This window comes from Chiloscyllium punctatum, chromosome 40 (genome assembly GCF_047496795.1).
Source record: "Chiloscyllium punctatum isolate Juve2018m chromosome 40, sChiPun1.3, whole genome shotgun sequence".
Taxonomy (NCBI): domain Eukaryota; kingdom Metazoa; phylum Chordata; class Chondrichthyes; order Orectolobiformes; family Hemiscylliidae; genus Chiloscyllium; species Chiloscyllium punctatum.
In genome coordinates, this window is record NC_092778.1 from 297,957 (window position 1) to 323,001 (window position 25,045).

The window sequence follows — 25,045 nt, forward strand, 5'->3', positions numbered from 1 at the left end:
GATATGGGGTTTTGATTTTGACATATTTGGATGCTATTTTAATGTTTTTTGTCTTTCTAGAAGTGTATAAGCTTTCATGACCTCACCATCCCAATTTTCGAGTCCTCATTCAGGCCTCTTGCACAGTTCCAATTTTATTCGCTCCACCATTGGTGACAAAACCCTTATCTGTCAAAGCCAAAGCCTGGAATTCTGTCCCTACACATTTCAGATTCTCTACCTCTCTCCTTTTGTTTTAAGATACACCTTAAAATGTGCTTCCTTGAATAAGTCTTTGGTTACCTGCCCTGATTGGTCTTGACTTTGCTCAGTTTCAAATTTTGTTCAAGAGCTCTTGCAAAATGCCTTGCCATATTTTACTATGTTAAAGGCACCGTGTAAAAGCAAGTGTCAATGCTGGTGTGATAGCAATTGAGGATGCATATGAAAACTACAGGGGCAAAGTTTCAGAAGTTTGTAGGCACCTACAGATATTTAGGAAGAGCTAAGAGGATGATTTGAAAACAAAGATGAGAAGTTTAAAACTGGCCCAGATCAAGTATCTTAAGTGTGAGGTTTGCATTCTGACTTGTCCTAGAGACAGAAGATAGATAGAATGAATGACTAGCCTTTATAATGATGTGGATTTGTGACTTACACCTGCATCAAACAATGAGTGACCATTTAACTGAAGGGATCAGCACACATGGGGCTCCTGTCATTCCTGGGAGAGACCAAATGACAGTAACGAACTTGACTATTTAATTGTGAGCTATTATCAAATACTGTGCTTAAAATCTTTTCGAATCAACCTGTTCAGAGATGTTATGGTATTTGAAACTGGGCATGCTAACTTGTTTATACTTTGATTTACAAGGAATTAGCACTTGGTTATAAGCTCTCTGCATTGACAGCAATAATAGCTATTTTATGAGCTCCGTCTTTGCAAGACACAAGTGAGATGCACGGGCATGAAAATAATCTTACAGTATAAATAATACTGTTAATCTATTTGAAATTTCCAGTGATATCAGAAGCTTTTATTTTAGTGCTTGCAGAAACTCTCAGGTTGAGTGACTGATAGCTTATTTCTCCTGTAACACTCGTTCCAGGTCAGTGCTTACCAAACTTCTCCATCCTGTACCTTGAGTCAATTTCAAGGTTTGAAAATTGTCATGACCCCTGAGTAAGAACTGACAGCATGTCAGAGAAGGAGCACATCTCCATAGTGGCCATTGTTACCTCCACTTTGGGAAGCCCTGTTGTCGGTTCAACCTGAAAGCACCAACGTTGAGGACTGAAGAGTATTAAGGACTGGAAGTGTTGCAGTACATGATCTCCACCACCAGAGGCATTTACTGATTAAAATTGAACTCCCTCCAGTAGCAAAGAATAACTACTCTAACATACTCATCCACTCCTTGGATCCAAGGGATTTTCCCAAGTCCTGCAGATTCTAAAGCAGCAGATCCTGGAATTCATTCAGATTTGTGGAAATTCCTTGCCACATCCAGAAAAAAATTACACTCAGAAATCTTGCAAGCCTGAGGCATTGTCTTCAATTTTCTCCACAATGAAAAAGGAAAGTGTGCCAATAAAACAGAATGTGGTCAGGAGAAGGAGCTGTGATGACAGCACCAGATAATTGCTGTATCCGAAAGCCACTGCAGCAGAAATAGACTGAAAGCCAAGCAAAAAGAAAACAGTCACACAGACAGAGCCAGTAACCATTTTCTCCATCAAGCTTCTGTACACAAACATATGAAAAGGATCTGCCAAATTCCTCTCTGCCCAGATGTGATGCTGCCATTTCAAATAACCTAGCTAACATGCAAGAGACAGAAAAACCAGAGGTAATAAATGTGAGAAGAAATTTAAATAAATGGAGTGGAATTCCTTCCCTAATTCGCTAATCTGGGAGTAACCTGGAAACTACTCCTGTACCCACTAAAACACGCTTACTCAGAAAGATGTGCAGCTCCTGTTCAAGGAGTGCAGGGAATCCATAATCAGCACAGTTTCACTCTGTTCCAAAACCCAATAACTCTCACTGGCACTGAATACTTATTAACATGGAATCAAACTTCTTGACCAAAACAATTCCCACTTTATCCTATTCCTGCCCAGCTGGTAGTACCTTTTCTTCATCCTTTTAAAAGTCTAGAGCTGGGTTAGTTACTGTCCATGGGCCTTTCCAAGGTCTTTGAAGTTACCTTACATGCAGAGGATTAAATGCATTATACTATAATTGTACTGGATATTGGGGGTGTATCTTTGCTGTGTAACATAATGGTAGCTTTTGCCAACACTGGCAACTGTGAGCAACTACATGTGCTTATTGGGGCATGCACAGTTTCAAGCACTGACATCATCATGTAGATTTTTCATGTGACATCATGTGGCCATGACCCCCTGAAATCTGTGCTTATGCATTTTAAAGCAGCATGTAATGCGCAAGCATCAGTGTCAGCAAATGCTGTCTTTTGTAATTCAGTGTGATGCACATTACATTGTAAATAAGTTCAAAACAGCACCGGGAGGGTACATGGGACCCACTATAAACCAACGGGAGAACAGCAGGGATTCCAGTTTGAAACAGCAGTGACGAAGGGAGATCTGGGTATAAGTCAATGGGCAGAGAGTGGGGATCCTTTTGTAAAACAGCAGGAAGAGAGCAGGGATCTCAATATTAAAAATAAGAAGGTAGTGGTATCCTGGTATAAAACAGCAGAAGGAAAGCAGCAATCCTAGTTAAAAATAATACACCTGTACACTTGGCATACTGTGTACAGTTACTGATGTGTTTGTCTTTTATAACTTTTTTGTGTTTTATATTATCAAGATATCTTTTGGAAGAAATAAATTGCAATGATTCTTTAAGTATTTTTAAATTCTACTACACATTCTGGATACAATATCCAATTGGTTCTCACTTATTTTCTAGTGAATACCACTGCATTATGGATACTGTGTGTATTGCAGGTCAGCATATGAATGTTGCAGACTGTGTTGTTCGTGGTACATTAAGAACATGGTTATAATACATAGGTGAAGGGCAATATTTAATTAAGTGCTATATGTCACTATTTCTGAGCCAGGAAGTGTAGGTTCACAGGTGTGGATTGATTAGGAAATATCCTTAGAGCACTTCCAAAAAAGCAAGATTGTGCCATATCCACTGTCTGCTCAAGCCTTCCACAAGCAGTGGTACTGTGGGGGCTGGATTGTATAATCACTCCTAAAGCACAAATTTAAATTTAAATTTTGCAAGCTTTTTGGGAGTTTTTTTCCTGTTATGGTGCTCTTTTTAATGGATGTCTTTTGTTTCATTTGAATTAATATAAAGAGAGATTGCTTGACAATTTTATTTACGGTACCATTCCCCTTTTAAGGGGCTATTACTAGTTAGTTTTATTTAATTAGTTAATTTGATTTTTTTGTTTGTTCATTTATTTGTATTATAAAGGAGACTTGACTCTTGAAGTGATCATTACTTAAATCAATTATTCATTTGTTAATTTCTTAAGTCTCACATGTGTAAAGAGAGATGACAGAATACTGTTTTAGGCAAAAGTGAGGACTGCAGATGCTAGAGATCAGAGTTGAGATTAGAATGGTGCTGGAAAAGCACAGCAGGTCAGGCAGCATCAGAGGTGCAGGAAAATTGATATTTTGGGCAAAAGCCTGGCTAGCTCAGTTGGTAGAGCATGAGACTCTTAATCTCAGGGTTGTGGATTTGAGCCTCACGTTGGGTGGAATACTGTTTTGGTCAGTTGGAAGCAGACATATGAAAAGCTGCGCCTAAATAAACAAACTGTCAAGAAAAATATTTCCATAGAGTTCCTACTTCACTATCTGGTATGGAGTCTATTTATAACTTATTGTGATGTACAATGAATCCTGTGTGTAATGGAAGTCCAAGTCATGATTTATTCAATACTGCATGTACATCCTAAGTTAATGAGATGTTATTGGATACTGTAATTATAACTTAGCTCAGTGAGAATAAATTAAACACAGCATTGTTAGATTAGTTCTTTCTAATAACTGTACCTGTACAAATTTGAAGATTGCAAAGGCTGGGCCACTTTGCTGTGGATACAGGATGCCAAGAATGCTATAGAGTTGAGTGTTGAAGCAACTGTCACCAAGGCCAAGGAGGAAGCTGCTTACCAATGCTGCAGAGGGACTGGAAACACAATAACTGTTGTTGGTACTGTCCTGCCTGTGACACCAAGAATCATCATCAGCCCTGAAACAATCTGATCCAGCACTGAGTTCATGACCCTCTTACGCTTCCATCACAATCCTGTCTGTGCTCAATATCTGTCTAAACCCCAGTACTGCTCAACACCCTGACTCTGCCCGTAACCAATCCTTCCAGACACCCCAAGTCTAGCTGATGTCCCAAAACAGCCCAAAACCTCTATTTTACCATTTCCCCCAATCTACCTGACTTCCTGATGCCAACTGGCACACAAAATACTGCTCACAACTCGATCTCCAGTTGCCCAGAAGGTGATGCTGAGGCTTCACCTTGAACTGTTGGTTAATTGGCACAGTGGTACACTTGTTACAGTAATTGTATAACAATTGACAGTCTATTAGACCAATTCAGAAGATAGTGAAGACTCAGTCACATTGTCATAGAAATGTACAGCATGGAAACAGACTCTTCGTCCAATTCGTCCATGCCGACCAAATATCCCAACCCAATCTAGTCCCACCTGCCAGCATCCAGCCATATCCATCTAAACCTTCCTAATGAAAAAACCCTTCAAAATGCTGTAATCGTACTAGCCTCCACCACTTCCTCTGGCACCCCATTTCACACACGCACCACCGTCTGTGAGAAATGGTTGCCCCTTAGGTCTCTTTTATATCTTTTCCCTCTCACTCTAAATCTATGCCCTCCAGTTCTGGACTTTCTCACCCCAGGAAAAAGACCTTTTCTATTTACCCTATCCATGCCCCTCATGATTTTACAAACCTCGATAAGATCACCCCTCAGCCTCGGATGCTCCAGGGAAAACAGCCCTAGCCTATTCAACCTCTCCCAATGGCTCAAATTCTCCAACCCTGGCAACGTCCTTGTAAATCTTTTCTGAACCCTTTCAGTTTCACAACATCATCCTTCTGATCGGAAGGAGACCAGAATTGCATGCAATATTCCAAAAATAGCCTAACCAATGTCCTGTACAGCTACTTCCTAACTCCTGTACTCAGTACTCTGACCAATAAAGGAAAGCATGCCAAATGCATTCTTCACTATCCTCTCTACCTGCAACTCTACTTTCAAGGAGCTATGAACCTGGACTCCAAGGTCTCTTTGTTCAGCAACACTCCCTAGGACCTCACCATTAAGTGTATAAGTCCTGCTAAGATTTGCTTTCCCAAAAGGCAGCACCTCGCATTTATCTGAATTAAACTCCATCTGCCACTCCTCAGCCCATTGGCTCATCTGATCAAGATCCCATTGTAATCTGAGGTAACCTTCTTCGCTGTCTACTACACCTCCAATTTTGGTGTCATCTGCAAACTTACTAACTATACCTCTTAAGCTCACATCTAAATCATTTATATAAATGACAAAAAGTAGTAGACCCAGCACCGATCCTTGTGGCACTCCACTGGTCACAGGCCTCCAATCTGAAAAACAACCCTCCACCACCACCATAGGTCTTCTACCTTTGAACCAGTTCTGTATCCAAATGGCTAGTTCTCCCTGTATTCCGTGAGATCTAACCTTCCTAACCCGTATCCCATAGGGAACCTTGTTGAATGCCTTACTGAAGTCCATATAGATCACATCTACCACTCTGCCCTCATCAATACTCTTTGTTACTTCAAAAAATTCAATCAAGTTTGTGAGACATGACTTCCCACACACAAAGCCATGTTGACTATTCCTAATCAATCCTTGCCTTTCCAAATACATGTACATCCTGTCTCTCAGGATTCCCTCCAACAACTTGCCCACCACCAATGTCAGGCTCACTGGTCTATAGTTCCATGGCTTGTCCTTACCACCTTTCTTAAAGAGTGGCACCACTTTAGCCAACCTCCAGTCATCTGGCACTTCACCTGTGACTATCGATGATACAAATATCTCATAAAGAGGCCCAGCAATCACTTCTCTAGCTTCCCACAGAGTTCTAGGAACATGTGATTAGGTCCTGGGGATTTATCCACTTTTATGCATTTCAAGACATCCAGCACTTCCTCCTCTGTAATATGGACATTTTTCAAGATGTCACCATCTATTTCCCTACATTCTATATCTTCCATGTCCTTTTCCACAAGATGCAACACTGATGCAAAATACTAGTTTAGTATCTCCCCCATCTCCTGCAGCTCCTGCTGATCTTTGTGGGGCCCTATTCTCTCCCTACAGAGCCTTTTGTCCTTAATACATTTGTAAAAACCCTTTGGATTCTCTTTAACTCTATTTGCAAAGCTATCTTATGTCCCCTTTTTGCCCTCTTGATTTCCCTCCTACCGCCTTTATACTCTTCTAAGGATTCACTTGATCTATTCTGTCTATACCTGACATATGCTTACTTCTTTTTATAACCAAACCCTCAATTTCTCTAGTCATGCAGCATTCTCTATACCTACCAGCCTCTCCTTTCACCCTTACAGGAATGTATTGTCTCAGCACTCTCATTATCTCATTGCTGTGGGTCGAGAGTTACATATAAGCCCAGACTGGTAAAGATAGCAGGCTTCCTTCCCTAAAGTGTGCCGGCTGGATTTTTGTCACATCCAGCAGTTTTGTATGGTCATTATTGCAGATATTACCTGGGAGACAGATAGGGCTCAAAACGACCGCTGGTAGCACCACCTTTTGGTGCATCACCTGGGATTATAAGGAAGATCAGATAGAAAGCCAGAAAGTGCACAATGACTCCAAGAAGGATTGCTGAGGTACGTCGGAACTGATTATTGATACACAGCAGCCCGAAGACCCCACCCCCTGTAACAGAGAGACACAGATTTAATATGTGATTACAACATTGACATCCAGCTGCTCACAAGTATTTCATTTCTAAATGGGCTAATTGAGCGGCTTAGTTAGTCACCCTATGTCCTACTAAGGTTTCATAAATACCCATTCTAGAGGGATACAGGGAAGTCTCTCTCTCTCTCTCTCTCTCTGATTTTCAGCACCACAGACAACAACTTGCTCTCAACAAAAGAAAATGTGCTGACCTTCATTTTGCATTTGTTCATGGGATGTGGATATTACTGGCTGGGCCAGCATGTATAGTCCATCACTAGCTGCCCTTGAGAAGGTGGCGGTGAATTGTTTTCTTGAGCTGTTGCAGTACTTGGGGAGTAGGTACATTAACAATGCTGTTAAAATAGCAGTTCCATGATCTTGACCCAGCAACAGCGAAGGAATGTATATAGTTCCAAATCAGGAAGGTGAGTGAATTAGAAAAGAACTTGTTAATACATGGTGTTGCCCTTGATATTCTATATAGTAGAGATCGTGTGTTTGGAAGGCTTTCTTGAAAAGCATTGGTTGATTGCTGCAGCGCAACTTGTAGATAATGCAAATAGCTACCACCGTTTGTCAGTGGTGAAGCAACTAAGTATAAATGATGGCAAATGGGGTGCAATGAAACAACCTACTTTGTCATGCATTGTATCGGTTTCTTGCATGTTGTTGGACCTGCACTATCCAGGTAAGTGGAGAGTATTCCATCATGCACCTGACTTGTGCCTTGTTGGACAGACACTGAGGAGAAAGAAAGTTATTCACCACAGAATTCCCAGCTTCCAACCTGTTCTTGTAGCTACTGCACTTGCGTGATTGATCCGGTTCAGTTCTGGTCAATGGGAATCCCCAGGATATTGATAATGAGGGATTCAGCAATGGAAATGCCATTAAATATCAAGGAGTGATTGTTGAGATGGTCATTGCCTTGCACTTGAATGGAATAAATTATACTTGCCATTTATCAGCTCAAGCCTGGGACTTGTCTTGATACATTTTGGGCATAGTCTGTTTCAACTGAGAGATCATGAATGGCAATGAATATTGTGCAATCATCAATGAACATCTGTGAGAACTTGCAGCAATGAATGAGGAACTACTGTTAATCAGGTTGTGGTCCATAACCCTGTACTTTCCCACTTTCTGACAGTTCATTCTAACCAAGGAAGTCATTTGGGCCATTGAAATGACAGGAACATGAAGAGATGAGTTAACCCATTAAGCCACTTTTCTGATATTTAGTTAGATCCAAGATGACCTTTAAGAGAGAGAATTCAGATTTTCACAACCTTTTCTGATTCCTGATTTCACAGAGAATGTGATGGTTTAGTTTTTATATTGTGCTACTTTGATCACCCTCACAGACTGTCTATACAACCTCTTACATTGCTCCCCAACACCTAACCTCCTCTGACCTCTCCCTCTCACGCTCATGCACTCTTCCTGACATTTTTCATACTTACCAAGAATCTCTCCTATGCCAATGAATATCCCCGAGAGACCAATCAGACCCTTGGCCATTGTCCCGAACTGTCTGGTGGCTCCAATGCATGTACCATACACTCCACTGTAAAAAGTCAGCACCAGGCCTGGAACATCAAAGCCCCCAAAATAAAAATTAGCGAGGGACTGAGCAAATAAGATTCCAAGAGCAGGTACTGCACAAGTAAAGCTGCCTCTACACTACCTTTTCAACATTATAATAATCTAATATTCCTCATCAGTTGTCCTTCCTGGTCCCTAATTGTTGATGTGGTTGAAGTATGGTGGATCCATGAATTTAGGGACCGGATCAAACTGATATCAAAGTTAATCCCCTACAATGTCAGAGTGAGGGATGCAGTGAGTGTCAGGGACTCGGGAGTGGGGGTGAATATGAGGGGTGGTGGAAGTGAGGGCAGTGTAGGAGTAGATAAGAGATGGGGACAGTGTCAGGAAAAAGAGATCTGGGACACTATTGGGGTGGACATCATCACCACTCCTCTGGTGGTACAGTTTAATTGTCAGATATCAATTCTCACAAAATGCAGTCTACACACTCACTCCCTGCTATAAATTCACTCATCCATTGCCATACTCTCTCTTACTTACCACTATATGCAATTGGCATGCTCAGTAGCAGCATGTTCTTTGTACAAAACAATCTCAACATTGACCCTGAAAAAGAAATTGAACACAGTGAGAAGAGAGTGAATTTCTATATTAGCCATGAAAATTGAGGCTGAGAGGATTTCTCAGTTTCAGCCTCTGTATTCTGACCAATTATTGGCTCATTATACCAAGCACCAGAATCTCCAACATCACTTGTAGGGTCACGTCCCTGGGACATGTCTCTGACAGACCACACCCTCTTCAGAGTCAAAGCAAAGGATTTCCATCCCATTGAGTGTTCAAGCCGCCCACATCTCAGAATACTCTTGTTACCCACAAACACTATTCCACCCCAGACTCTGCCCACTGAAATATTCAATCAATAATGCATAGATCCCATTTGAAAACTCATTGTATTCCCCCAATTAATAATGTATCACGTTCCCCTTTTTAATTAATGACCAATTATATCCCCAAATCACTAATCCACTATACATCACAATCACTGTTCACCGTAGCCTATAAGACATAAAACATAGAAACAAAGGTAGACCATTCAGCCCATTGAGCCTGCTCTGCCATTTAATTGGAACATGACTGATCTGATAATCCACTTTCCTGTCTCTTCTCCATAGCCCTTGATTCCATTACTGATAAAACATCTGTCTTATCTTGACCTTGAAATTCTGAACAACCTGGCTTTTATAGCTTTCTGTACTAAAGAATTCCATACATTCACTACCTTCTGAAAAGAAGAAAATTCCATCTCATCTTTTTCTTAAATGGGCAATCCCTTGCTCTGAGATTATGCCCTCTGGTCTTAGACTCTCCCATAATGGGAAACAACCTCTCAGGCATCTATTCTGTCAAGGGCCCTGTGTTTCTTTGAGGTCACTTCTCATTCTTCTAAACTCCAATAAGTACAGGCCCAACTTCCTCAACTTCTATACATGAGAAAGTCCCTCCATACCCAGGATCAACCTAGAGAACCTTCTCTAGACTGCTTCTAATACCAGTGTACCTTTCCTTAGGCCAGGCAACCAAAACTGTTCGTACTATTGTAGGTATCTTCCGACTAGTTCCTTACATAGGTTTAGCATGACTTGTTTATTTTTGAACTCCATTCCCTTTGAAATAAAGGCCATCAGTCGATTTGCTTTCTGTATTATCCACTAAACTTGTATGCCAGTTTTGTGATTTATGCATGAGGACACGCAAATCTGGCTATACTGTAGCTTTCTGCAGTCTTTCTCCATTTAAATAATATTCAGCTCCTCTATTCTGTATGCCAAAATGTATTACCTCAAATTACCTTATACTATATTCAATCCCTCCCATCACTGTCCACCATTCCCCCAATAACTGACTCACTGTACAGCTCCAATCACAAACCCACATTGCATTTCCAATTGCTAACCCACCAAAGCTCTCAAACGCATACACTTTACTCCAATTACTAACCCTCATACAGTGCAAATCACTAACTGACCATACATACCAAATCACTAACTCACCTTAACCCGCCATTAACTAACCCACTCTACCCTCCAGTCTTTATCCCACCATATCCCTCGAGCATTAGTCCACCATACCCCTAAATTACTAATCTACTATATCTCTCAATCACTCCTCAAGCACTAACCCGCTATGCCCCTCTAACACTATACCATTTTCTCCTGACTATGCCCACCACTAAAATGTGTCAGTTCAGAACCATATCTCATTTGAGAGCATTTAACAAGAACAAAAGTCCAGAATGAGTTAAGCAGCCTGAAGCATTTGTGAAGAGGAACAACTTACTGAACTCTGATGTGATCTGATCCAGGGTCGACATCTCCTTCTCCTTCAACCTAGTCAACATTAAAACAAATCAGGTGTTTGTAAAGACTAATATAACATTCAAAATAAAGGAAGAGTTGCATTATACAACACCTTCCACAACATCTGGATGTCCCAAAGTGCTTTGCAGCCAGCTACAGTCATTGTTGTAATGTAGGAAATGTGACATGATGGCCACATCCAAAAACACAAATGTGTTGTTCACAAAGATAATCTGTTTGAGGTGTTAGCTGAACAATAAACATGGATTAGGACAACAGGACAACACCCTTGTGCATGTCCGAAACAATGCCTCAGGATCCCTAACATCCCGAAATAAGATGAATGGGTGGATGGCATTTAAATTTGCCTTGCTCCTTAAAATTACACTGGACTGTGTTGGTCTGGACTTTGTGCTCAAGTCTTTAAAGTTGGACTTGAACCCAGATCTTCTGACTGTGAGACAGCAGCGCTATCCACAGAGCGATGTCTGGCATAAATGTGCTTTTAACAGATCATTTTTCCAATGTGTTTTTTTTCTTGGGGTTTTACACATTATTTATTTCAATATAGTGAGATCCTGATCTCAGCTGGGTAATTGGGAACAGGGTCAGAGACTTTTTAGTGGCCAGTTTTAGAATTGCATGGCATTTATCTTCCTGAATTCAGAACCATCCATGATATATGGAGATGAGCCATTGCACTGGTTTTCACTTGAGTACTTACAGCCTAGAGTCAAGAAGTAGAGGATCATTGATCTCCGAGTGGTGGTGCAAGTGTTTGATGTTTTTCAGCGCAAGTAGGATGACTGTCCCAGCAAGAGAGATCACGAACAATACGATAAACAAAGTACTCCTGTCATGGTCTGATAAGTCAAAAAGAAAAATAAACTTGCATTTCCAAATTTTCATTAATAATCTCAAGACATCTCAAAGTTCAAGATGTATAATAACATCTCTCTGAACAGTTTGATTATAAAATATCGACTTCACTAGTCACTGGTTGCCGCTCATAAAAAAAAGAACAGTGCAGAATTTTAGGGCTGTTGTGGTTGTAGTGATAGTAACAAAGTCAGCCAAGTGGATTTCAAAGAATATGAGTTCCCTGATTGGCGCTGTTAATCTGATCCAATCAGAAAGCCTTGGCTGACTGATAAGAATAGGAGAGTCAGGCATTCTGTTCACTCTGAGAGCTGGATTGTTATCAAGGGCTCCCCAAGTGTAAAACAAGGGTGACTTGATGCTGGGATACCAGCTTCTTGGAGTTATTTCAGTGGCGCAGTGGTAGGGTTCCTATTTCTGACTGAGGAGGCCTGGATTCAAGTTCCACCTGCTCCGGGGGTGTGTCATTACATCTCTGAACAGATTGATTAGGAAAAATGTGCAGAACTCCTTCAATACTATGTCAGCCTGAATTTGGAACCATGTTGCTCATAATGGGCTCAAACCCAGGATCTACTTATTCAGAAGCAAGTGATCTGACCCTGCATCAGTGGAACCTGTATCCCAGGAGATATGTCCTATACATATAGTACTCAGTGCCTGAGTTAGTGGAAGTTATAGTGGAATGATGCTATTGTCCCATTAGGGAGTTAGGAAGACCAAGTCAGACAGGGAGGCCCAGACGGTTAGAAGGGTCAAAATAGTCAAGAATGTCAAAGAGAAATAGCAGGGTACTGTCACTAGACTGCTAGTCCAGAACCTCAGGCTGGTGTTCTAGGAACATGGGTTCCAATCCCACCATAGTAAATGGTGAAACTTGAAATCAACAACATCTATAATTAAAAACTCACCTAATGTTGACACTGTAACCTCTGCTAACTGTCATAAAAATGATTTTTTCATGCCCTTTAGTGCTGGAAATCTGACATCCATACCTGGTCTGGCCGATAGGCCTTCTTCAGTTCTATTTAACCATATAAAATTCAAAACAAAAGGAATGAATCCAGACTACCTGACAGCAACTCAGGAACCAGAACCTATGACAGCAAACACATTCCTGTTGACTCTGTCAGGTCCTCCTTACAACAGCTGTGGGCATGTGCCATGGACTAATCAAGTGATAGCCTGATATCGTCGTACTGACAGAATTTACAGGTAATGTTCCAGACACAACTCTCACTCTACTGGGTACGTCCTGTCCCACGAGTGCAGGAGTATATAGTTAGTACATAGTTGCCCTGGGAGTCTTCAACATTAATTCCAGACCCCATGAAGTCTCGTAGCATCAGGTAAAAAACAGGCAAGGACACCATCTGCTAATTACCACCTAACGTTCCCTCTTTGGCTGGTGTATCAGTACTCAATCAAGTTAAACACTTTGGACCAAGCACTGAGTATTCTGTCATGAGAATCCCCAAGACCAGTTTGGTTGCACCTCTGCTGACCAAGCTGGCTTAGTTCTATAGGACATAGCTGCGAGACTGGATTTGCAGTAAGTGATGAGAGAACCAACAAGATGGGAAAATCTACTCAACCTCACCAATCTATCTACTGTAGATATAACTGTATATGATGGTATTTATAAGAGTGACCACTGCACAGTCCTTAAAGACAAAGCCCATCTTCACACCTTGGATATCACCTGCATCACGTAATGCTATGCTGTCATCATGCTAAATGGGACAATCTTGGAACAGATCTAGCCACTCAAACTGAGTATCCATGAAATGTTGTGGGCATTGATAGCAGCAGAACTGTATTCAGCCACAATCTGTAATTTCCTGGCTGGACATATCTCCCACTGTGCCACTAGCATCAAGCTGGGAGATTAACCCTTGTTCAATGACAATCTCAGGAAGGCGTGCAAAGCGAAGCATTCCATTCAACTCTTGACCCCATTGCAACCTTGGTTTGTTTAACAGACAAAGACACAAATGTTGAATTGTCAAATAAAAGATTTTCAGAGATTTATAAATGTTTTATTGTAAGCCAGTAGTGTAGCAGAATCACGATTTCTACTTTTTCCTTCTCATACCTTCCAACATTTCCCATCACAACACTCCACGCCCCCACAATCACTCCCATTTGAGAAGAACTCTGCTCTTTTTAAATGTAAATCAATTAACAATAAACTATTCACCAGCAGCAGTGTAACTATAACCAAAAACTCACCATCAAAAGGGAGAAATTGGTGGGGATGGGGTTAAATCAAGTTGGAATTGGAGAGGGTAATAAGACCATAAGTTATAGGAACAGAATTTGGCCATTTGGCCCATTCCGTATGCTCCACAATTCTATCAGAACTGATATATTTCTCAACTCCATTCTCCTGCCTTCTCCCTAAAACCTTTGATTCCCTAACTAGTCAAGAACCTATCTACCTTGTCTTAAATACAGACAATGACTTGACCTCCACAGCCTTCTGTGGCAATGAGTTCCACAGCTTCACCATCCTCTCTAGGCCTCAGTATTCTGTAAGCTTCAATAAGATTCCCCTCATCCTTCTAAACTCCATCGAGTACTAATCCAGGGTACTCAGCCACTTCTCATATGACAAGGTCTTCATCCCCCAATGGACCCCAGCCATCATGGCCCACACCAATGTCAGAAAGCTTCCAGGGTGTTAGTGGACACTGTGTGCTACCTCTCCAAGGACACCTGGAAATTGACATAACCATAAAAAGAGGCAGGGAGTTGTGAGCTGTAGATTGTTTGGCCAGGTCCAGGTGTAGGCCCATGAGGAGATCTTCGGACTTTCCATCCACACCAGATGAAGAATTCTTTCTTACTTTTAGGGAAACCCAATCACCAAACAATAAGAAACAACTACTACCCAACAGGGATAATGTGACAAGAACCCAATATCAACAACTGAAACAACAACAGTAGGGAAGGGCGGGAGGAAAGGGGGAGAATTAAATCAAAATAGAATTGGACAGGAAAATAATACAGCCCAACCCCCGCATTTTTATATGATCTAATTCACCAAATAAAAGACCAATTAATGAACACTGCCCTTGGTAGGCAGTGAAATAGGGACGGTGAGGATGAGAATTAAATTAAAATGGAGTTGGAAGGCAAAATAAGGTATTTCTGAATGCATCATTGAATGGTGTTTTTTTTCCACTACCAAATCACCCATGTTACTTGTTTCTTTTGTCCTCCACCACTAAATCACCTGTGTTTCTGGTCCAATTACTAATTTGCATACAAAGCTTACAGGGGTGCCAACTTTGTAAAAATATTGTGTTTTATATCGAGAGGTGCTTTAATGCACAACTGAACAATTCCTTTAATCACCAAATTACCTGTGTTACTTTTTTTCTCCTTTATCTTCCACCACTAAATCAATTGTGTTTCTAAACGATTACCAGTATCATATGCAAAACCCATCGGGACAGTGCAATAACAGTGCAAAAAAAGTGAGGAAAAGGAAAGGGGAGAGGATGGGGACTAAATCAAAATGGAACCAGTTTCGTTTTTCATTTTTATTGCAGACCCACAACTTTTATACAAATTTTACTTTTATTTCAAATATTTTAAAAGAATGAAAAGCAATTTAGTTTTATAAGCAGACACATACAGAGCTCAGTGCTACCAGAGTGAAACTGCCATTGCCACCTTTCACCAAACCACACTCATAAACAGCACAAACTTTTCCTTACACCTGATGGAATCACTTGGGACTAATATTTTCAAGATGAACTAAAGGCTTCAGGCAACATGCAATTTTTTTTTGTACATTTTCTAATCAACCTGTTAAATGGCTCTTGTGATGCAGTGATAATTTCCTTAGCTCTGGACCAGGAGACCTGGGTTTAAGTCCTACTTGAACTTTGTACTAACATCTCTGATACAGGTTGCTTAGAAAATATCTTTTGGTTGACCATTAAAAGGTCGTGTATTTCTAATATTGACAACTCAACTATTGACAAAAGAACTGTACTCCAGAGGTGAGGTGAGATTGACTGTCCTTGACATTAGGGAAGCATCTAATCAACTGGCATCAAGGAACCCAAGAAAAAGTGGAATTAATGGGATTTAGAAGAAACCTGTTGCTGGTTGAAGTTCTACCCAGCACAAAAGATGGCTGTAGTTGTTAGAGCCATCTCAGCTCCAGGACATCTCTGAAGGAGTTCCTCAAGGCAGTATCCTGGATCCAATCATCTTCAGTTGCTTCATCAATGACCTATTCTCTATAATGAGATCAGAATGTGCACTGATAACTATCCAGCACAATTCAAGACACCTCACACTATAGCAGTCTATGTTCATTGACAGCAAATCCTGGATAAGTGGCCAGTAACATTTGTGCCACACAAGTGCAAGGCAAAGACCATCTCTAATAAGACCAAATCTAACCATCATGCCTTGGCATTCAATGGCATTACCATCACTGAAACATCCTGGGCGTTACCATTGACCAGAACCTGAACTGAACCAGCCATATAAATTTTGGTGACAAGAGCAGATCAGACACTAGGAAAGCTGTGACAAGTAACTCACCCATGTCTACTCAAAACCTATTCACCGTTTCCAAGGCACATATCAGTAATATGGAACACTCACCGATTGCCTAGATGAGTGCAGTTTCAATAACATTCAAGAAGCTTGACACCATTTGATGGGGACCCCATTCAACATCTTCATCCATTCCCTTCACTACTAACGCATAGTAGCAGCAGTGTGTGAAATCTACAAGATGATGTAACACACCAGACTGCTTTGATGTACTTTCCAAACTTTCCACCACTACCATCTAGAAAGAAACAATCAGTAGATGCATGGGTACAGCCCTGCTTCCAAGGTCCCTTCCAAGCCACTCATCATTCTAATTTGAAACTATATCTGTTCTGTCAATGTTGCTGGGTCAAGATTCTGGAATTCCCATCCTAACAACACTGGTGTACATCAACCCTAGGGACTGCAACAGTTCAAGAAGGCAGCTCACCATCTCCAGTACAATTAGAGATGGGCAATAAATCCTGGTCTGGCCAGTGATGTCCACATACCACAAATGAATTCAAACAAAATCTAGAGAAGCTGTGACAAACAGAGTCTGAGGCTGCCAGGAGACTGAGTGGATCCATATTAAACTGATTGAAATTACTAATATTGTCTAGAGAAATGTTGGGTTACCAAGTTGACATTTTGTTCAAGGTACCCAGAGGGTTAAATGCTCCCTTACCTCATCATGCCTGTCATCTCTTCCATTCATCCAAACAAGTCCTTGTCATGCTGATCCTCCACCACTCCCTTCATGACCTCCCATTACCCTATCACCCTATACAGTCAAAAGCCCCATGCATCCCCAACGCCCCGACAAACTCTACCCATCACTGGTTTTCACATTTCCCCTTCTCTCTCACCTGAAAATGGTAAAGCTGGAAGCAAAGTCAATCCTTTACCTGAGATCAATGTTATGTCTCTCCATTGGAGGTAAACATAGAGGTTTCCAAACAACATGCTGTAAAAATACATCAAACTTGTTAGTCACCCAAAACAGAACATGAAGACTTAGATTCCCCACCACAGCAGGTCACCCTGGGACACAGATAAATAAAAGTAAGTGGCAGAATTGAAACATCAATATCATATCCATTTTTGGTTCAGAACAGTATATTGATTTTCCAGTACACAGAATTACTGGAAATTACAACACCAAAATAGATCATTTGGTTCAACTGTTCAATGCTAGTATTTATCTTCAAAGTGAATCTTATCACTTAAAACAAATATGAACATAACAAGCTGAATGGCCTCCTTGTGTGCTGTATATTTCTATGATTCCATTAGGGAGAGTCCAGGCCATTAGATTATACCAGGCACCATTATGGGCAAAGAAAGAATATTTAAGGGTCAGGTTATATCTATGTTGCCTAGTTCTTTTAGGAGTCTGCAGTTCTTTACCTGGATTGTAACAGAGCCCAGAAAATCCCAGTATTCCTATTGATAGTGGTGCAGTCAGAATTCAAGATAAGGAAGTTTCCCTGAGCAGTCCAGAGCACTGAAAGAGAAGAAAGAACACGGTCAGAGTTGTCTCCTCAACGAGTACCACAGTACTGAGTTAACTGGCATATGGTGAGATAATGATTGGGGCTACAGATAATGGTGAGATAATGATTAGTGGGCGGCACGGTGGCACAGTGGTTAGCACTGCTGCCTCACAGCGCCAGAGACCCGGGTTCAATTCCCACCTCAGGCGACTGACTGTGTGGAGTTTGCACATTCTCCCCGTGTCTGCGTGGGTTTCCTCCGGGTGCTCCAGTTTCCTCCCACAGTCCAAAGATGTGCAGGTCAGGTGAATTGGCCATGCTAAATTGCCCGTAGTGTCAGGTCTCGGACCGTGTCTTCAGAATCCTTAAGGGGGAGGGTGTGCAGCCAGAAGTCGTGGTACACATTGGCACCAACGACATAGGTAGGAAGAGGTGGGGGGAGGTCATTCAAGAGCTCAAGGAGTTAGGCTGGAAGCTAAAAGCTAGGACAGACAGAGTCGTCATCTCTGGGTTGTTGCCGGTGCCACGTGACAGTGAGGCGAGGAATAGGGAGAGAGTGCAGTTGAACACGTGGCTGCAAGGATGGTGTAGGAGGGAGGGCTTCAGATATTTGGACAATTGGACTGCATTCTGGGGAAGGTGGGACCTGTACAAACAGGACGGGTTGCACCTGAACCAGAAGGGCACCAATATCCTGGGGGGTAGGTTTGCTAGCACTCTTCGGGGGGGTTTAAACTAATTTGGCAGGGGGATGGGATCCGGACTTGTAGTCCAGCAAGTAAGCTAGCTGTGTGTCAGGATGCCCAAGGCTGTGGAGAAGGTAGCACTGACAGGGCGTACTAGCGAACACAGAGATGGGCTCAAGTGCGTATACTTCAACACAAGGAGTATCAAAAATAAGGTGGGTGAACTTAAGGCGTGGATCGGTACCTGGGATCACGGAAACATGGATAGATGAGGGACAGGAATGGCTGTTGGAGGTTCCTGGTTACAGATGTTTCAGTAAGATTAGGGAGGGTGGTAAAAAAGGATGGGGGGGTGGCATTGCTAATTAGAAATGGTATAACGGCTGCAGAAAGGAAGTTTGAGGGGGATCTGCCTCTGGAGGTAGTATGGGCTGAAGTCAGAAATAGGAAAGGTGCAGTCACCTTGTTGGGTGTTTATTATAGGCCCCCCCAATAGCAGCAGAGATGTGGAGAAACAGATTGGGAAACAGATTTTGGAAAGGTGCAGAAGCCACAGGGTCGTAGTCATGGGCGACTTCAACTTCCCAAATATTGATTGGAAGCTCTTTAGATCAAGTAGATTGGATGGGGCGGTGTTTGTGCAATGTGTCCAGGAAGCTTTTCTAACGCAGTATGTAGATTGTCCAACCAGAGGAGAGGCCATATTGGATTTGGTACTCGGTAATGAACCGGGACAAGTGGTGGGCTTGTTAGTGGGTGAACATTTTGGTGATGGTGACCACAATTCTGTGACTTTCACCTTGGTTATGGAGAGAGATAGGTGCGCACAACAAGGTAGATTTTACAATTGGGGGAAGGGAAATTATGATGCTGTAAGACAGGATTTGAGGAGCATATGTTGGGAGCATAGGCTGTCAGGGAAGGATGTGGTGGAAATGTGGAACTTTTTCAAAGAGCAGATACGACGTGTCCATGATATGTATGTACCGATCAGGCAGGAAAGAAATGGTCGTGTGAGGAAGCCTTGGTTGACGAGGGAGGTTGAATGTCTAGTAAAGAGGAAGAAGGAGGCTTACATAAGGTTGAGGAAACAGGGTTCAGACAGAGCAGTGGAGGGATACAGGATAGCCAGAAGGGACCTGAAGAAAGGGATTAGGAGAGCTAAGAGAGGGCATGAAAAATCCTTGGCGGATAGGATCAAGGATAACCCCAAGGCATTTTATGCATATGTGAGAAACCTGAGAATGACGAGAACGAGGGTAGGTCCGATCAAGGACAGTAGTGGGAGACTGTGTATTGAGTCGGAAGAGATAGGAGAGGTCTTGAACAAGTACTTCTCTTCAGTATTTACGAACGAGAGGGACCGTATTGTTGAAGAGGAGAGTGTGAAACGGACTGTTAAGCTAGAAGAGATACCTGTTAGGAAGGAAGATGTGTTGGACATTTTGAACAACTTGAGGATAGACAAGTCCCCCGGGCCTGACGGGATATATCCTAGGATTTTGTGGGAAGCAAGAGAGGAAATTGCAGTACCGTTGGCAATGATCTTCTCGTCTTCACTGGCAACGGGGGTGGTACCAGGGGACTGGAGAGTAGCGAATGTTGTGCCCCTGTTCAAAAAAGGGAATAGGGATAACCCCGGGAATTACAGGCCAGTTAGTCTTACTTCTGTGGTAGGCAAAGTAATGGAAAGGGTACTGAGGGTTAGGATTTACGAGTATCTGGAAAGACACTGCTTGATTAGGGACAGCCAGCACGGATTTGTGAAGGGTAGGTCTTGCCTTACAAGTCTTATTGAATTCTTCGAGGAGGTGACCAAGCATGTGGATGAGGGTAGAGCAGTGGATGTAGTGTACATGGATTTTAGTAAGGCATTTGATAAGGTTCCCCATGGTAGGCTTATGCGGAAAGTCAGGAGGCATGGGATAGAGGGAAATTTGGCCAATTGGATAGAAAACTGGCTAACCGGTCGAAGGCAGAGAGTGGTGGTAGATGGTAAATATTCAGCCTGGAGCCCAGTTACAAGTGGAGTTCCGCAGGGATCAGTTCTGGGTCCTCTGCTGTTTGTAATTTTTATTAATGACTTAGATGAGGGAGTCGAAGGGTGGGTCAGTAAATTTGCAGATGATACGAAGATAGGTGGAGTTGTGGACAGTGAGGAGGGCTGTTGTCGGCTGCAGAGGGACTTAGATATGATGCAGAGCTGGGCTGAGGAGTGGCAGATGGAGTTCAACCCTGCCAAGTGTGAGGTTGTCCATTTTGGAAGAACAAATAAGAATGCGGAATACAGGGTTAATGGTAGGGTTCTTAGTCAGGTGGAGGAACAGAGGGAATTTGGGGTCTATGTACATAGATCTTTGAAGGTTGCCACTCAGGTGGATAGAGTTTGTAAGAAGGCCTATGGAGTATTATCGTTCATTAGCAGAGGGATTGAATTCAAGAGTCGTGAAGTGATGTTGCAGCTGTACAGGACTTTGGTTAGGCCACAGTTGGAGTACTGTGTGCAGTTCTGGTCGCCTCACTTTAGGAAAGATGTGGAAGCTTTGGAGAGGGTGCAGAGAAGATTTACCAGGATGTTGCCTGGAGTGGAGAGTAGGTCGTACGAGGATAGGTTGAGAGTTCTCGGCCTTTTCTCGTTGGAACGGCGAAGGATGAGGGGTGACTTGATAGAGGTTTATAAGATGATCAGAGGAATAGATAGAGTAGACAGTCAGAAACTTTTTCCCCGGGTACAACAGAGTGTTACAAGGGGACATAAATTTAAGGTGAAGGGTGGAAGGTATAGGGGAGATGTCACGGGTGGGTTCTTTACCCAGAGAGTGGTGGGGGCATGGAATGCGCTGCCCGTGGGAGTGGTAGAGTCAGAATCATTGGCGACCTTTAAGCGGCATTTGGATAGGTACATGGATGGGTGCTTAATCTAGGTTAGAAGTTCGGCACAACATCGTGGGCCGAAGGGCCTGTTCTGTGCTGTATTGTTCTATGTAAGGGGTAGATGTAGGGGTATGGGTGGGTTGCGCTTCGGCGGGGCGGTGTGGACTTGTTGGGCCGAAGGGCCTGTTTCCACACTGTAAGTAATCTAATCTAATCTAAAAAGTTATCTCATCTAATCTACAACTGGGTTTAGAGACACTGGTGTGAGGAAGTGGGTAGGAAGCAGAAAGACTGTCAAGATTACCAATCCTATTACTGCTCTGGTTAATAGACAGTGCGGATATCAGTTCAGGCCATGACTAGAGTTATCTGCAAACCCTCCCTACCTTATTCGACTCACCATATGGACCTCAATAGCATATGGACTCTCATCCTCTGGGCACAAGCACAAAGATTGATACTTGTCTGAAACAGTTGATGAGGAGGCATCCCCAGGGTGTGGAGGTAGTGGCAAGGCAGTTCCTCAGGAGAAGACAGTAGGGCAGCATGGTGGCTCAATGGTTAGCATTGATAGTACCAGGGACCTGGGTTCGATTCCACCTTCGGACGGCTGTCTGTGTGGAGTTTGCATGTTGTTCCCGTGGGCTGTGTGGGTTTCCTCTAAGTGCACTGCTTTCCTCCTACAGTCCAAAGATGTGCAGGTTGGGTGAATTGGCAGTGCTGAATTGCCCATAGTGCCCAGGGATGAGTAAGTTAGGTGGATTAATCATAGGAAATGCACGTTATAGGGTATGGTCTGGGTGGGATGCTAAGTGGAGGTTTGGTGCAGACCTGATGGGATGAATGGCCTGCTTCCTGTAGGGATTCTATGATTCTACAATAGGAGATACAGAGAGACTTGGATTTGGAAATAAAGGTTCAGGATGCATTCTACTCACCAGCTGCAGCAAATCCAATGAAGATGGACGTAATATAGAATGACCAAGTCATTGGCTTACTGAATGAAACCACGTAACCGCTGAGAAAAACAAAAAAAAACACAACTACAATAAAGGGCAGGAATAAGGTCGTCACTCTGAGCTTTACTGCAGATGCTTGTGGTACAGACGATCATAGAAACAAGAGGAGTGCATTGAGAATTCTCCCTCAAAATTCTCTTTTCCCCCAAATAGTGCAATGCCATAATTTATTTTCAAAAGCACCTATTTATAACCAGCCTGTACTGGCTTCAACCTAGCACAATATAAGGATGTAAACTGCCAACTGAGCAACATTTCAGTTCCTTCAAGGGGTAAGTGGGAATAATTGAAGTATTTTATCATTCACAATAAAATTTTTAAAAATGACCAGAATTAGTTTTGGATTTGATTGAACTAAGGACAGCTGAACACAATTTCCCACAATCCCCTACTCCCAATATTGGAAGGGGCTCTTCTAGTACAGTGGACATGTCATGACCTCTGAGGCAAGAGTTCCAGAGGTGTGTAATAACATCTCTGAACAGGTTGACTAGAAAATATCTGGAAAGCAAACCCAGAAGGGCAGTGGTATCCATCAATGCTCTTGATGCCTTTGCCTTACAGTTAGCTGGCCACCACGGGGAATGCAATGATCTGTTTCACCCTCCAACTTTATTTTGATTTATCCCCTTCCATCTCCCTACCCCTCCCTCACATTTGATGGTGTGCATTGCCTGTAACAGACTTTGCATGTAAATGTCTAATTGGCTACATGGGTGATTTACTAGTGGCATTTAAAAGTTAAAAAGAAAAACAAATCACTGTGATTTTATGATGGGAAAGCCATTCGGTCATAGGTAAGAGCACTTCCAGATTTAAAAAAAGCAGGTCCAGAGATAAGTCTGCAGAACTTTCTAACCCAGGCAAGGACTAACCTATGTATGTCAGAGTAATGGCGCTATTTTGGTGTTCAACAATAATTGATGTTCCTTTCCAGTCAATTTTCCTGAGTTATTAAACTCTGCAACATGAAATGATTGTCCACAGATTCTGGCAAAAACTTTTTCTCTGCTATGGTTCAGAATCTGGTGTCCAGTCCACCTATGGGTTGGGGCTGTCTCCATGAACTGGGTGGTTAGGCCTTACCTGTAGCAGCACAGCTAAGTGAACAAACCAACAAAAAGGAGGCCAGATAATGGCACACTTACAGCAAAAAGGAAGGCCACTCAGCCTGTTGCACCTGTGCTGGTGTTAGAGCCCTTTCTTATTTTTCACTATTTAAATTTTATTCTTTTATCAATTTTGAATTATGAGGTAGAAATGACTGATGGACACTGGGTCAACTTAGATTTAAAAAAAGAATGGATCAGGAAGGCTTCGTTTATTATTGAGGCCAGGCCTGGAGGCTAATTGCAGGCTGAGCCTTGATTAAAGGTTCTAATAAACACAGTGATTCACCAGGAAAAGCAGATAACAGAAAATTGCTACCAACAAGGTCAATACTTGGGAATTAGTTCCAGTAAGTCTGAAGGAGATGCCATGTTCAATGAGATGGCAGCTGTTGAAAGGTGACTGAGATGTCAGGGAATGTCTAACAGGGTTGAACCAGAATTAGTTGTTCTTTTGAACAACGTCGTCTCAGAGGTTCTGGGCTATCACTGAGACAGCATGAAGATTTGAAAGCTCCCTGTCTACTCTGATATATCAATTTCCAGAAGCCTAAAGAGAGGAGGAATTGCTGCCTTTGCCTAGGTGAACTGAGAACCCTGAACAACATTTCAGGAAAAAAAATCAAGCAGTCCAGATTTATAACTGTGAACAATGCATTGTGAAGGACATTTATGTAATCTGGCCAGTTTTGTTATTTCTTTTATTTATCTCTCAAATATGTTTCTTTGTCTTTTGTGTGAATGAAACTGAAAACAAATGCTATGGGTTTAAAGCATAGAAGCTAATCAGCTTACCGTGCTGTCCAATTTTCTTTCAGCTAATGTTAGTTGGGGTTTCTGGACATTAATTCTTCACAGAGTCTAGTGTTGGTAATGCAAACGTCTGGTTAGAAACCATTGTAGTGACTATTTGGGGGACTCTGATGGTTTAATTTGATGGTGTTGTAAATACAGGGGTCAAAAGACTGTTTGGTTCAGCTGTCTGTCTCTGTATGGTAGTACTGGCTCTTTAAAGCTCTATCCAAATATAATCCCACTCTTTCTCATCACTGAGTGGATATAAGAACAAAGAATTGAAAGTTCCCAGGGTACATACTAGGAATATCAACTGAATTGATGGGGCCAAGTTTTAACTTGAGTAGATATCAGCAGTATAAGAGATAAAAACCTACCAGGTCCAGCATTACCTGTAAACAACTCCACTGAAAACCATTGACATCTTCGGTCCAACAGCCTCTACCACAGATGGTGCAATGAGATTAGAAGCTGAAAATACTCCATAAATAATGGCAAGGCTGGCAAAAGAAACATAAGGAAGTTTGATGCTTGGGCAGGCCATTTAATGTTCCATTCTTGCTCTTCCCACTAGTACTGGCAACAACATTACATTCTCCCCTACCCGCTGGATCTCTTTCCACAACTTATGTGAAATTTACCCCATCGTGGGTGTCTGTAGAAAATGTTTCTTTTGAAACAGAAGTATGATGTGCTGCACATCCTTAGGTTATACATTGGACAGATAGAAGGTG

General features: G+C 42.2%; 1 protein-coding gene and 1 non-coding gene across 2 annotated transcripts in view; one reads left to right on the forward strand and one right to left on the reverse strand.

The window, feature by feature from the left end:
- Positions 1-1,506: 1,506 nt before the first annotated feature.
- LOC140464263 (UNC93-like protein MFSD11) overlaps positions 1,507-25,045 on the reverse strand; it is a 31,629-nt gene continuing 8,090 nt past the window's right edge. Inside the window, exons 3-13 of the mRNA XM_072559104.1 lie at positions 24,704-24,811; positions 22,327-22,406; positions 17,743-17,839; positions 17,241-17,299; positions 11,618-11,756; positions 10,874-10,923; positions 9,074-9,139; positions 8,446-8,571; positions 6,781-6,955; positions 4,033-4,168; positions 1,507-1,659 (exon numbers count right to left, since the gene is read on the reverse strand). Of these exons, the coding sequence (XP_072415205.1) occupies positions 1,507-1,659; positions 4,033-4,168; positions 6,781-6,955; positions 8,446-8,571; positions 9,074-9,139; positions 10,874-10,923; positions 11,618-11,756; positions 17,241-17,299; positions 17,743-17,839; positions 22,327-22,406; positions 24,704-24,811 (1,189 nt within the window). The remainder of the gene's footprint in view (positions 1,660-4,032; positions 4,169-6,780; positions 6,956-8,445; positions 8,572-9,073; positions 9,140-10,873; positions 10,924-11,617; positions 11,757-17,240; positions 17,300-17,742; positions 17,840-22,326; positions 22,407-24,703; positions 24,812-25,045) is intronic.
- On the forward strand, positions 3,662-3,734 carry trnak-cuu (transfer RNA lysine (anticodon CUU)). The gene has a single exon. It is a non-coding gene; the product is annotated as a tRNA-Lys (tRNA).